The 15,082-nt window shown below is 35.5% G+C and overlaps 1 protein-coding gene across 1 annotated transcript in view; it reads left to right on the forward strand.

Annotated features, from left to right (window-relative positions):
* The window catches only part of FAF1 (Fas associated factor 1), a 152,658-nt gene that overhangs the window by 46,788 nt on the left and 90,788 nt on the right, over positions 1-15,082 (forward strand). The window contains exon 7 of the mRNA XM_008640751.2: positions 1,911-2,016. Within this exon, the coding sequence (XP_008638973.2) occupies positions 1,911-2,016 (106 nt within the window). The remainder of the gene's footprint in view (positions 1-1,910; positions 2,017-15,082) is intronic.

Here is a 15,082-nt window from a genome sequence, read left to right on the forward strand (position 1 = left end):
AATGAAAACATGAGTCATGTTATCAGTTAGCATCTACAGATTTTCAGACAGAGTCAAAATTAGCTATAACAGAACCTTGTGTGAGTCTGTATGGAATCCAGAGCCATTCACATATGCTGTAATTAATGTTTTCAGAGCAATTAAATATGTCATTTGCCTCCAGTATTTGCTGAAAACAAATAAAAAATCAGAATCTGAAAAAGCACAGCAGGATATTTTAGTTGCTACTGAACATTTGCCAATAGAAAATATGGTTGTGGTGATGCGAAACTTATTAACAATCAAATTAGAATTACCTTTGAAAATAGGCATACAACTTTTCAGAAGTCTTCTTTTTATTTTTTTCCCCACTTTTGAAGGACTGTTAAGTATTTAAAAAAATTTTAGGCCTTCTGTAGAAAATTCTGTGAAAGTGCAGAAAACTGCATGTTCCCCATAGATGACTCTGGTTACATTTGTCGTGTCTCTCATGCACATGGTCATACTTAACATTGACAATGAGTTGTATTTATTTTCCATATTGCAAAACCATAAAAGACAAGAAATAGTGCTTCATGGTTTTGTTTCATAGTATGTGATTACTGAGATGTCACAGGAACCAAATTAAGTTGCTGAGCAAAGATATTTTTGTAAGGTAAATTTCCCAGAGATGTTCAACCAAATGGTACATCTCTTGCTAAAAGCATCCAGTGAGTATTTTACAAGTTCCTTCCCATCTGAGCAGCAAAGCAGCAGATCAGTAATTCCAGTAGGAGTTAAAACTAACAAATCAGTTCTCAAATGATTTAGGAATCTTTCTTGTCTTCTTGTATCATAATATACAGCTGTGCTGATCTGCATTTAGAATTTGTCCTGTACTGCTAAGAGGAATGGCATGTTGAAAGTGTCATGGAATAGTGAAGAGGTGAAGGAAAAAACCACAGTCTGTCATTCTTCTAAGTGTATGTGATAAGAAAGAAAAGAATTGAATGGGCCCAATTAAATTTCATATGCCACTGAACAAGTCAAGTCTGTGTAAATATTGTTTAGAAACCCAAGCTATGGTAGAACGGTGCTGCAGTTTTGTAGCATGTGTAAGATTGCACACAGCCATAATTGCCATGTCTATAACAGAAGTCCTGCCTTCTACTTTGAAAAGTAGACAGCTGCATGATTTTGTACCTAATTAAGCAAACAGGATGCCTTTTTAATGTCCAGATGTTTTGCTACCTGAAAAATCAGAAAAAAACCCCCAAGTTTGTAACAACATGAAGATATAGTTGGCCTGTTTAAACTGTATCTTAAGATTTTTTTTTATTTTTTTATTTCTGATGATTAAAACCTCTGTAATGTACATTTAAAATGATGTGAGCAGGTCTGACTTTTCTAAATGCTCAATACCCACATGAGAAATTTTGCTGTGGTTACTTTTCCAGTTCTAATTAGCTGGGTTTATGTGCTTTGAATGAAACTAAGCAGGAGAATTTCCATTTGGTTTCTGCCTCAGGTAACCCTAGAGAAGCAAGAGCATGCTCTGCCTTGTTCTACTTGCCATCAGTTCTTAATGTGCATCATAGCTTGATATTTGGTCTGGTCATCAATATGCTGACAAGCCTGTTATTAATGGCATTAGGAGTGCTAAATACACCCGATGTTTGTGAAGATAATGGGACTCTCTCCATTTTGAAAATACTTAACATTAGAAGAGCTTTAAAGGCTGCAGTCACCTTATTAAGGAAGGAGTTCAGGAATGGCCTTTGGTCATTCTCAGCATGCTTCCTTGCATTTAGGAGTGAAAAGAGAGATGATAATGTTGTGCCTGGACTTGTCCATGTAGAGTTTAGGGTACCCTGGGGTTTTTGCATCTAACTGTAAAACAAGCTATAACATGCTTATCCCTGATTTTCCTGTTTTTCTTTCAACCATTTCAGGGCCCTGCAGGAGTCATTAAATCAAAACTTCATGCTGATTGTCACCCATCGAGAAGTCCAGCGGGAGTACAACCTCAACTTCTCAGGAAGCAGTACCATTCAGGAGGTGAGTGCTGTTTCACAGCTGAAGAATAAATGTAGCTCATTATAGCTAATGCCAGCTCTGTTAAAGGGGGTTTGCATAGTCTTGATGGATATTCCTGCATTTTATTAGTCTTTTTTTTTAATCAACTGGGTCATCAAGATTTGCTGTAATTTGATTAAAGAGTTCAGTCAGAAAAAGGTGTTCTATGAAATTATACAGAAAGGATGTTTCTTTTTGTATTGCAGTAGCAAAATACACAAACAGCATTTATTGAGTTATTCAAATTGCATTTTACTTGAAGCCCCTTGAAACTCCCTCTGTCTTTCCTTCTTTTAACTGGCTCCATCTCCATTTTGTAGGCACCTCAACCATGGCTGGTTGCTCTTGGAGTGCTGTAATTCTTACCGGCCTGGTAGCCAAATGGTTTTGTGTATAATGGATGTTGCTGCCGTTCTGTGGAATGGCCAGCAAGGGGTGATATTGGAGAGAACTTCGGCAGAATTAAGTCCTGAAGGAACAAATATCTCTGATGTGACTCTGGACTCTCTGAATTCAGAACAAGCAGTCCCTTGCATATTTTTAAAACTCCTTTCCAAGCCCAAAGGTTGTTGTCTAGTGCTCCATGGTATATCTAATGCCAGGTGTTGTGGATGTTATTTTCCATATAACTGCTTTCTGGAAACTTGACAAACAACCTAGAAATGTGAATCTTCAGAATTCACATTACAAAATATTAAGATTAAATGTTTGCTTTTCAAATTAAATGTATGTTTGCTATTATTGGTCTGACACTTCTCTCAGTCTTTTAGGGTTGAACAGATTTTATTGAAGTTTCCCGTGTCACATGCTGACATAGTAGACAGAATTAATTCAAGTTCTGTAATATTAGCTATGGGAGTAGTATCTCATACAGCCATGAAAAATGATCACTAACTGTTTTGATTGTGAATCCTGTTATTCTTAGGAGCTAAATTCTGATTTTTTTCCCTGTGTGAAAGCCTGTTTTCTACTTCTTATTTTTAGATCTACTATAGTAAGTTCTGTGTTGCTTTTTGTGGTGATACAAATAAACAAACATACTTGAACCAGTTTGACTTTTGAGGGGCTGAGCTTTGACTGTCTACAATTATAAAGAATTTGAATGTTTATGGAAAGAAGTCATCCAAATATGTGGTTTTAATTTTAAAATGGTGAAAATCTAAAAGAAAACACGTACATAATATATGTCTGTTTGGTTTTTATCAGTGCTATGTCATTTACTTCCTTGCTGTTGGGTCTTACCTGGCTTGAAGGAAGCAGAAAGCTGTGACAGGGTGATCTAGGCTGCCTTTCCATGCACTGAAGTTTTCTTGTTTGTTGGTAATAGCAGGTTACAGCCAACACGTTACCATATGAAGTCAATGTAATTTAAAAGTTAATTACGATTTTCCCCTTAAACAACTGAAATAAAAACCCTACCACCCCGTAACCAGCATGAGCAGAAAACCTTTCTTTGCCTTTCCTCTATCTAAGTATCACACCCAATCGAGTGTATAAAACTGCGAAGACCAATTCAGGGGCTAAAATGAAAAGAGCTCTGCGGCCCTTGTTGTGCAGCTGATGCTGAACAGGTGAACGTGTCTGTCTGTGCAAAGTCTCCTGGAAATCCCTGGGGATTTGGCTGAGGTAAAAGGGTTGGCGAACATTTGTCTAATTATAGAAAACAAGCACTGTTTTGAATGTTAACTCCCTAATGGCTTCTTAATTTAATTTTTTTTTCTTTTAGCATAGAGTGATCATTGTAACAAACCTAGGCAGTCCTTGTGGTTTGGAGGAATCGGTGGTTATCTTTCCTCATCTCCTTTGTCTCTATCCTCTCCAGGGACTGTTAGATTTTTTTTTTTCTCTTCACTCTCTTGTTCGCACTTTAACAAATTAATAGTTTACTTTCCTCCTGGTGTATTTTTGTAACGGTGGAGAAGCTCAGTGATGCAGTTGCCAACCACAAGAGGGCAGGAAGGACTATTCAATTATTACCTAAAAATGCTGCTCAGTGTTTTCAAATTAGCTTCTGGTATATTAACAAAAAGGACTATAATGGCCAAGTTATTGTTTGATTTACAGATAATTGGCATATTGCAGGAAGGAGACTTAATTTCACCCTTTTAAATTAAACAGGGAGATTTAAAAAGACATAAAATATTCATTAATGTTCAGTGATTATAAAGCAGTGGCATATATTTATTCTACCTTTATTACTGTTTCGATGGGAAAATACTGCAAATATTTCAGAAATCGACTTGGCCATACTGACAAGTTGAAATGTTTAAGCAGTGTTAATGCAATCTACTCACACGCCATATCCTATGCAGAAAGATTCAAAATGACTACATCAATTATTAAAAGAAATATTTAAGATTCTAGAAATGTTCTACTTCTTGCCACAGTTGGGTGCAACTGTCTCTCAAGGGCTACTGGTTCAGTGTGTTGTTGTTATTAGTACTGCGAATTTTAAGGAATAGATATTTTTTCCAAGGGTCTCAAAAACCCCCCAAACTCACACCAAAAACTCAACCCCACCACCCTTTCAGAAGGCAGAATCATTTTGCAATGGATTAAATGCAAAATCAAGTGAGCTCACAACTGTGCTTTCCTAAACTACTGCTGCAGCAGTTCTCTGGGTTTTTATTGTTTAGAATACGTGCTTAATAGTAAATGATATTTGGATTAATTGTTTTTTCGAAGAAATCGTGGTGTTTATGGGGAAACCATGTGACAAAAAATTATCTGAGAGAAGCTGGATGCCGTAGTGCTCGTGTCTGCTTCCACATTTTCTTGCATATTATTTTAATAGTTGGACTTTGGATGGTACTTGAAAATGCCTTTTTGTTTTTGTTTTTTTTTTTTTTAACTTTCTTTATCAAAATATCAAACTCTTTACATATTAAGATCTGATTTCTCATCTTAGAAAATGTAAGTTACATTCAGTTATATTGTTTTGGGATCGTGAACTTATACAGACTCTTTGGAAATGAAATAAAAAATTAAATAGAACTTGTCAAAAATTCTGTATATTCGATTTAAATTTTTTTTTTTTGAGTTGGGCAGGGGAGTAGTTAACTTGGAAAGTTAATAATAACACGATGGTCTAAATTGCAAATTAATCTGTGTCACAGGTTTCTGACATCTGTTTGTTCTTGTAAAATTGCAGTATTAAATTAATTCTGGGCAGATACTGTTCTGGGAAATATCATGGTTACTTTTTTCCATGATCTGCATTTTAAATTGGAAATTGGTAGGTTTCGTGCCAGTTTGGAGACCGTAAATGAATACATTTCCAGTGTATTAGATGGTTAAATAATGACAATTTGACAAATTGAACTCCTAATACAAGACTAAAAGGAGATTTCTGTCTGAAGACCTGACCTTATTCTGCTAAGGTAATTTATAGAGGCTGTATGCAGTTGGAGATATTTTTTTTAACTTTAGGTTTGAGGAGCTCTGTGCTAAATTATTACAAGGCATTGCCACATTCAAGATAATTTCTATCTATTCCTACCACCTTGTTCTGATTTAGAAATGAACATTTCTACTACTTTTCATTTTTGCAAGTTGTTACATTATTTGACAGAAATGAAGGAAAGCCTTTTTCAGAGGGGGGAATATTTAAATGTGTGTTAAAAGCAAGTTTGTGTTCTGATCCTGCAGCAGACAAACTAATTTGTGAAAAACTTAATGGACTTGAGTTCTTGTCACAATAATGTGCTCTACACTTTTTGTTTTAGTCAGTGACATTAAAAAAAAAATCAAACATTTTTAACAAATGGGATTGCTCCATTAAAAACAAAGACTTTGCATTTGTCTATTTTAGTCTTTTGATACAGACTTTGAAGCCTTTTTGTGATTCCTGTGTGGAGGATTACAAAAATATCCAGTATACACAAGCTGTGGCTGCTAAAGGATGGATGAGTTAAACATGCAGAACCCTCAGTCCCTCTCACAGTTTGGTGATCTTATTTTGTAACTGCTGGAAATTCCTGTTGAGAATACTATGTAGAGCATGTACTGGGCACTAGAATTCTTGGTAAAACATAAAATCTGTGTAAACAATGCAGAGAAGATAGGTCTTTAAATACTGGCTGCCTCTGCATAGCTGCCTCTGCTCTTTATTCCATTACTTTAGCCAATCACTTAAGCAGAGGCTGCCTGCTCAGCATCCCTGTCACCTGTGCTAGGTAATATATTTGTTCTCTGTTCCCTACAGACTCACTGGCTAAGGTGGAATATGGAAAGCAATGTATCCAATAGCCCTCCAGGCAGGAGGAGGAACTATTTGTGCACACAACTGCCTGGGCTGAGATAAACTGTAAATTCTGTGTTGACAGACCCTAATCAAGTCCTTTGTGATGGATTTCTTTAAACTTTTTTCATAAGTGGATGAATGTTAAACAAAATGCAAAATCACCATTACGAACAGGCAGGCAGAAGCCTCATTTAAAAGGCCTAAATAAATGTAATCTATAATATAGGCAAGCAGATGAATTACCTGCAGCAGACAGAAAAATAATCTGGCTGAAGGTCTTGTACCTTTTTCAGATCTGTTTTTTGGTGTCTGAACAAAATATTTTCAAGCCAGTTGTTGGTGAGTGAGATCATTCAGAGTAAACATCAGACACTGATATGGAGACATGAAACACATATATAAATAATATTTTTTTTTTCTGTAGCTAAATAATTACAATAAAATACATTTGCCAGAATATGGGACATATATTAATAGTTTCAGAAACAGTTGTTTTATATTTTGACATTTTGTACTTGTTTTAAAATTGTTGAAAACTATTATTGTAATAAAAATCAGTAACTAGCACTTTTTGGTATTTAATAGGAGGTGCACAAACGTTCTATTGTTCAAATAGTCTTAGTATCAGTGAAGCTATTAAAATACATTGCTATACTCATTGTACTCAAGAGCCACATGTTTTTATGAAATTTGAACATTTTGTTTCCTTTTTAAAGAAATCTGTCATGTTAAAATTCTATTCAATTTATAGCAAGGCGTAACAGCAGTATACATAATTTAAACATCACTGTGATAGCTTCAGTGTTCTACAGTGGTGAATGAGGATGTGCCAGCAAGCCAGGCTTTTACTTTTTCAGCAAGGAGGGAAGAATCTATTTTTAAAAAGCTAAATCAACTTCTTGATTTAGTTTTTTGCCTTTGTATTATAGAAAACCACACATTCCTAAAGTAAAATGTATTCACTGAAAGAAATCCTTGGTAAACTTTTTGTAAGTGGTGATGTGTGGGGAATTATATGAAAAGGAAGTTCCTTGGGAAATAAAGAGAAAATACCTTTTAGGTACCTGTTCAACAGCAATGACTTTATTAGGCACTTAAAATATCTTAATACCTGACTGAAGAGATCTGTTTCAAAGATATCCCATTGAAAAAGGTATATAACTACTTTTCTTTTTCTGCAACAGAAACAGCAATAAGAGATAAAGAAAGGGCACTACTTCTCACTTAATTATGAAACTTAATATATTCCTGGCAGAATATGTTTCATAACCTGTAACTTGATTTTGGTGGGTTTGGACGTGCATATCATTAAAGAAACGATCTTCAGTTATTAAAAACTAGTAAACATGGAGATTTTTATATGCAAGAAAAGGCAGAGAGTAAATAATTGCACTGGTGACCAATACTGTAATAATCCTGTTTTACAATATGCACTTGACAGGTTGTAATAGTGCTAATTGAAGAGACTAATTCACACTTGCTTCATTCTATTCAAAGGCAAAATCAGCAGCTTGTTTTGCTTTTGACCAGATGGTCCTGATGAACACCTACTGTGCACTTTAAGTGCTTTACTAGAATTACAAAGGCTGGGGGCTGCATCCGACTCAAAATGATTTGAGAAGAGAAAAAAACCTCACTGCTCAATGGATTTGGTGCAACTAAATTAATTCTAGTGGACCCATTACACATTGAGCCCCCTTTTCAAAGTGCTGAGCCTCCTCGTTTGTTCTGTAGCAATGAGAAAGTGAAAGGCAGATTACTGCAAACAGAAATAAAAAAAAAAGCGCTGTGAAAAGGAGAAAAGAGGCCTTGAAGCCTTTTCATATCATTTGGGTTTTTCAAGTGCGTTATTTTTGGGGAGGGTGGATGTATGAAAAGCCAATTGGAGTTTTTTTTGTTTTAAAGTGCGCTATTTAAGTACTATGAATATAAAAGCAAGAGCAACAGTTGACTGAGTTTACTGTGGTAAAGCTTTGTGTCCAAGGATGAATCAAATTCATTATAGTCAATGCTTTGTATTTTCATATGAATGTAGGGTTAGTTTCACAAGACTGTGTCTGTTTAGGATAATTATAATTTAATATTTTCCTTTCATAAAGTTATCACTGTAGTTTATCTAAAATTTGCTGAAAGCAAGGTTTTTTTCCTTGCATAAATTTAGAAGCACCCAGAGAGTTTCAAACTCCAAAGGAAGCTGTTTGATTTGCAGGGGAAGGTGAGGCAGGTTCCAATAGCACAGATTATTATAACTAATTAAAAGTCACACATCTGTTAACGTTCGGTTTGTCAGCACTCAGTTTAGTGTGTGTGTGTTTATATCTCTTCTTCCTTTCTCTCCTTCTCTGTCTCTGTTCCCCTCCATCCGTAAGTGTAAGTTGGCTTGGAGAGAGACTCTCAAAGGATAAGGATCAATTTATTTGAATTTGAAAATAATGAGGAGTCATTGTTATAATTTTTGTTATGGGTTTGGCTCTGTAAATGCTCAGTCATGTGAGTTGTCCTTATTTTAGAAGTAATCATGTTGAATTGAATGGCTTTGCTCATGTAATTTAAGGATGCTAAGGATTTTGGGGATCAAGACCTAATTTAAAACCCTGAATTTTTAAAAAACTGCAATGAAAACCATCGCTTGCTATTCTGATTTTGAATATTTGCTGTGTTTTACTTTCGGGGTGGAGGATTTTTATGCAAGGCTTCTATCCTAATGCTAGCTATTAAAAAGGTGTTAGCATGAAATGACAAGAAAACCTAAGCAGCTTTATGAACATATTAAACAGCTATGTCCCCAGCTCCTGTGCTGTTTAGAGTGGGGAAGCAGCACTCTGTAGCTAAATAGCACAGTGCTGTTATCTGTGTGAATTATATTTACTTGAATAACAAATGAAAAATTCAAGTTAGCATTTTTTTGCAATTAAAAAAAATTAATTTACAGCTTGTAAATTAAAGTGGTTTAGAACATGGTTTAACCTTTCTATCCTGTGTTAAGTGTAATATGATCACTTCTATTATTGCATGATATACACTTATATTAAAAAAACCACATTCATTGAATTGCTGATTTGTTTTCAAACAATGAAATTTGTATTTGTGCAAATTATAGTAGGCACAGTGTTCTCTCATGTTTTCTCATCAAACAACCCAATTATACTTATAAATAGTGAGGTGCTAATGAACTGTTGTTCTGGAAAAGTTGGTGGTTTTTTTTTTTTTTTAACTTGGGTAAGAAAGGAAACACTTCACAATTTAGAGTGCTTGCTTGGTGAGAAAATATTTGAAAATATTTTACTTATGTAAATCATGTTGGTGCTATCACTTTTAAATACACAACAGAAACTAATCTAAAATCCCCATCAGTTCACATATGGAGCATAACTACATTCTTGACATTGTAAATTGCTCACTTAATTGGGAACTGCGGATTTACTTATATTCATTAAGTTACAGAAGTTGTTTCCTAAGAGTTACTATTTCAGCTTGAAGTTTATCACTGCAATCACTAAATAGAAAGAAGTAATTTTTTGGATAATTGTGGCGATAAGGATTTTTAAAGTGGCTGTGGAGTTACAACACCAAAATGGTCAACAGAATCTTGAAGCAGCAGTGCAATCATAGTGCTGCACTATGTTGCTTTGTAATTACTATGCAGAGAAAACACTCAGTTGCTGTTCCAACTGTGAATTAATAATGTTTGTCCCATCCATAACATCTTGGTGTTGCAGGCACCATCTCTGTAGTAAACCTGTTCCTTAGGGTTTTTCAGTTATGTTCCTATATCTATGTAAAACGTGAACTTGAAAAGTTATCCTTTTGTTTTTGTACCAGGAATTGTGGGCATAAATTGGAGAGCCTTGCACTCACTTAAAGGATAAAATGGCCTCATAATCACCCGCAAGAAATCCCTGTTACTGTTTTTAAAAAGGGTTATAGCAGCTCTCGGCAAATATTTGCAATAAGTGGCAAAATTTATGCCTTGCTTTGTGGTAGTTGCGTGACCAGACAGTGGGGCATAGGATTGTTTTAAGGTTTTTACAGCTGCAGGGAAAAAGCATCTGTTCCTAGAAAAGCCTTCATTGTTTAATTTTGACACTGACTTTCCATGCTGCTTGTACCAGTCTCTGGATTAGGTGCCACTAAGATAAATTTGTTTTAAGTTGCTCCCAAATGCAGCTGTCACTATACACAGCCTGTAGCTTAGGCAAAAGGAGCCATAATCAAAACAAGCATTTTTGTACAAGGTCATTTGTTAGACTGAGAAAGCTCAGAGCAGGAATTTTGACAATATTGTATCATATGAGTAGCTTGGCTATTAGCTTTTGTGTTTGTTTAATAATTCTGGTGATCACTGATGTGTATGACTGTCTCAGAAATAATGAAAGAAGGGGATTTTTTTAAACTGCACTGCTTTTCTTTACATATCCTTTATATTAAATTTATTTTGATTGAGCAGTTTCTGTGGTATTCAGTTACATACATCCCATGTATGTTTATTTGTATCTCTGTATCTCTACAGTGAAATGGAATGATTTACAAAAAGCAGGGAAAATTGACATTTTTGAAAGGGCTTCCATTTCTTTCCTTCAAAGTTTCCAGTGAATTAAAAATGAAAGAGCACTTCATTTTTTGTATCCCAGAGTTGTGTTAATTTCTACCCAGCTGGTCTCAACTGATTGATACAAAGCCAAATTTGTGACTGCCTGCATTACAAAGTCTGTAATTTGCTAATGAATTATGATAATAATCTTTCATCACACATGAAAGATTTAGACAAACAATTTACTAACTATATAGTTTGATCACAATTTTTGGGTTTGTACCAAGCCTCAAATCTACTTTTATTTTTCCCTGCCTAGATTAGCAGACCAAATGGAACTTACCTTGTTTTGAAAGCAGTGATGCTGGAAGTTAGACAGGGATGATGGTGGACAGCGGGTACAAACTTGTAGTGTAAATACCCAATTTAATGTATAGACAAATCAAACCACCCAGTTTCCAGATAGAGGAGCATCACAGTAGGCATGGCACAGGAAGTTATTTGAGGCTGCATGCACTGTTGTGGGAACACAGAAATAAATAAGAATAGGGTACAGATGTTTCTCAAGTTCGACCTCCTCTGGGTATGGTGGAGGCAAGCTAATTAAAACACAGCTAGACAAAGCCATAGGGGCAAACTAGGCTTAAAAAGAAAGGAAAGGAAAACCAAATCTTCCAGAAAAGGAGCAGCTGCCACAAGATCTTTCAACTTGAGTGAAGTTTGTGGTTACCTGCATGTCAGATCAGCAAAGCGTTGATCTTGAACACTCTAAAGGCCCTCTGAGGTCAATGTTCACAGAAGGACATGAACACACCATAAGTGTATTCCTGTATGAAATCTGCCTCTTTTTGGTCAGATCATCCACCTTCTGACAAAAGATTAATTCCCAGTTCTGTAGAACTTGCTCCTGTACACAGGAAGAAGGAGAGGAGCTCTGTGTTCAGTGCACTCTTCTGTTTTGCAAGATTGACAGAGCTTATAAAAAAAGGAAAAAATCTGTTGATCATTTTTCTGTTTCTCTTGAGTTCAGGTTTAAGTAGGCAACATTTTTATGTCCACCTTAGGAGAGCAACCAACCTGACAAAGAGCTCCACAAGACCTAGCACATATGTCCAGTTTTTCCATTGTTATGTGGATGAAACTGTTGACTTTGGTGGAACAAAATGACATTGAGCTTCCTGTTGCTACTATGATATAAAGTATTGTTTGACTGGTAAAAAGATTTTTAAAATAAAGAAAAGGGAGGAAAGGTAAGAAAGTAGGACAACCAGCAATATCAAGAAAATGCCATCCAGAGCAGGGCCTGGTTATGTGACTCTGTAAAAAGATTAGGAGAAGAGCTTTGGGGTGGGTGCTGCCAGGAAAGCGGGTTGCACTATGACCGAAGACTTTTTGTTGTTGCTTTATTATGTTTTTTGTTCTTATCACATTTAGGGAGCTAGAACTTTATGAATAGTCAGGAGTGTGCTCGTGAATCACTTCTTACTGTGTCTGATTAAAAAGAAAAAGTCTTTAAAAAATGTGAAAGAGGATTGCAAAGAACAAGGGTTTTTTTTACTATTTTTCTGCAATTTCTATGTAAGGAAGAGAGATCTCCTTCCTACAAATATGTACTAATGAAATAGCAGTAAGCCTGTCTGCTATCACATGGCAGAGCTGTACATACCTTACTCCAACCCCAACAACTCAAGGACTGACTTAATTTCAGTTATTTTGTTCACAGCATCAGGGCAAAATATAACACCCCAAATATCTCTGCAGTTTCTTTCAAGAGAAACAGAAAGGTTTTGTACTGGTCTTATTTCACTCATTTCTGGTGACAAGCTACCTTTTACTGATCTCAGCAACTTTAACTCTTACTTAAGAAATATTGTGAGCTGTTTGTGTCCTGTTAGTAATTTTTCTGTAAGCTGAATTTCAGTTCAACATCTTCCCTCTGTGTCTTACATAAACTTCTGTTTGTACTTACTCAAAAAGTTCCTCTTTTAAGGCAAGAAGGACTTACTCCTGAATAATTCAAAAGTGGGGAGTGTAAGAAGTGCTTGGATTAATCTGGGGAGGGTTTTGTGTGTTGACGATTTCACCTATAACTAACAGTCTCTTTTACCCACTCTGCTTAAAAGGTCTTGGCTCTTTTTTATTCTTTACATTGACCTTGGGCTGGCAGAGAAAAGACCAGACTGCAGCTGAGAGCTCTGACCACAGGGCAGCCTAGGCCAGGACTAAGGCAAACAAAATGGAGAAGCTCTGACATTCACAAAAGCAGCAACAGAAGAGTGGAAGAGTACACTTTTAATGTAGTACAAAGCAATAAGTGAAACTTCTCACCCTGATACAGAAGGTAAACTGCCAAGTCAGGCAGGTCCACGTTCATTTTTCAAGGATGGCTCTTACAAGGCCAGTGGAAAATATGTAAATTCTCTAGATCATTCTGTGAGGTTTGAGGTGAGCTGAAGGTTTCTTTTTTGATGAACTAAGAGTAATAGACTGAGATGAAATTTGAATTGCTATGGAGATGCCCTTACTTTTCCTCCTAAAATCTTCCCACAGACCAAGTTGTAGTTCACAGCTGTGGCTGCATTAGCACAGAGGACAGTGCAGTAAGAGGTCTGTAGAGAAAACCAGTTGATGGGAAAGATCTCTGCTATTTATCTTTTCTGGCATTTTAACAGTGACCATTTCTAGCTGGTCCTGTGGATTGAGTGTTTCTTATTAATTGAAATTTCAAAATTGTGCATCTTCTCTTTTACTTTGGTCTTAATGGTAATTGGTTTGCCTGCTCAGACTGTTTCGTCCTCCAAGCTGAAGTGTGCAGTAAGTTGGACAGGCTGGAGGCTTAAGATCAGGAGTGTTTGTTTGAAGTAAAACACCAATGCAATTCCATTTTACAAGAGCTGGATCTGTATCAGTCCCATGGTGCAAATCAGTATTTTCAAATCTTGCAGCATTGGGAAACCTCCATTGTAGCAGAAACAGTGTCATTTAAAAAAGAATTTTGTAAACAGAGGAGGTAGAATTCTTCTTGAAAAGGAACAAATAAATGAAAGATTTAGTGAAAAGTGCATGTGCTGGGTGTTTTCAACTCACTGCAGAGCAGCCATTCAAAGAATCACCATGAGCAGTAAGACAAGCCTTTTAAATACCAAAAAACCCAGTTTTTCCCTTAGAGAACTACATTAGCATTGTGTTTTGTTAATTCTTTTTTCTTAAGATCAGTTTGAAGTGAGGAACAATAAAACTTGGAAATTAAAAGTTTATTCTGCAGCCTAAGTGCAAACTGTTTGAAGTAGGGGATAATTTTAGCATAGTCCGAAATAAGCATCTGTTGTCTCAAGACATTGATATCAGATGAGAACTGAAAATCCAATTTCAGTTCTCATTTTGTGTCTTTTGCCTTATGTCAGTTTATAGGTGAGATCTAGGATCATTCAGATATGACTTACAAAATCTGACAGTCACCCAACTATTTTTAACTCTGTAGGTCCTTTTGCTTGTTTAGTAAACAGTGTCTTGTTCTGTTTTTTTCATTTTCTTTTTAAGGTTTATTTTTCCTTCTGCTTCTTTTATTTTTTTGGTAGTCCACATACATGTTGTACTGATTTCTCATTTCTGCTTTTCATCTTCTGTTTTATTGACTTTTGCAGGTTTTAATGAAAACAATTTTAAGAATGTCTTCATTGCTGCTTGTTTAAATGAAATAGCAATATCTGGCCTAGCTTTCTAAATACTATTTTCTCCTTACAATACAGTACCAAAAAAAAAATACTATAAGTCAGAAACTTTTAAAGTATTGTAGTATTGTTGTTTTTACACTTTTTTTTTTTTTGCAGAGTGCTTGTGTGTTGAATTATACTTGAAAACTGTTCTCGTGTGTCAGTATAATGCATGTTAGTATTTCAGAGACTGAATTTTCACTGATTATTATATGAATAGCAAATGGAAATTCTTTCTATCAACTAAATTTTTATTGCTGGTGTTAATTGTTATCGTTAAAAAATATTACACATTCCTAGGATTTAGAAAGGAATTATTTTTGCATTTTTGATGTCATTTTGTTGGTGTATATTTTATACACTGAATTTGCTTAGCTATGAGTATCCTTGTGGTTCAGAGGAGAATCTGTTAGTATGGATCTGTCAAATAGTTGTTTTATTAATTTATTCTCAAGGAAAAACCAGAATAGATGAATATGTAAATGAGCAGCTTTTGATGCTATAACTTGTCAAATAACCATTGATGCAGTATAGCTGAGCAAACTGTTTCAGTGTGTGCAT

This window comes from Corvus brachyrhynchos, unplaced genomic scaffold (genome assembly GCF_000691975.1).
Source record: "Corvus brachyrhynchos isolate BGI_N302 unplaced genomic scaffold, ASM69197v1 scaffold48, whole genome shotgun sequence".
In the NCBI taxonomy this organism is placed as follows: Eukaryota; Metazoa; Chordata; class Aves; order Passeriformes; family Corvidae; genus Corvus; species Corvus brachyrhynchos.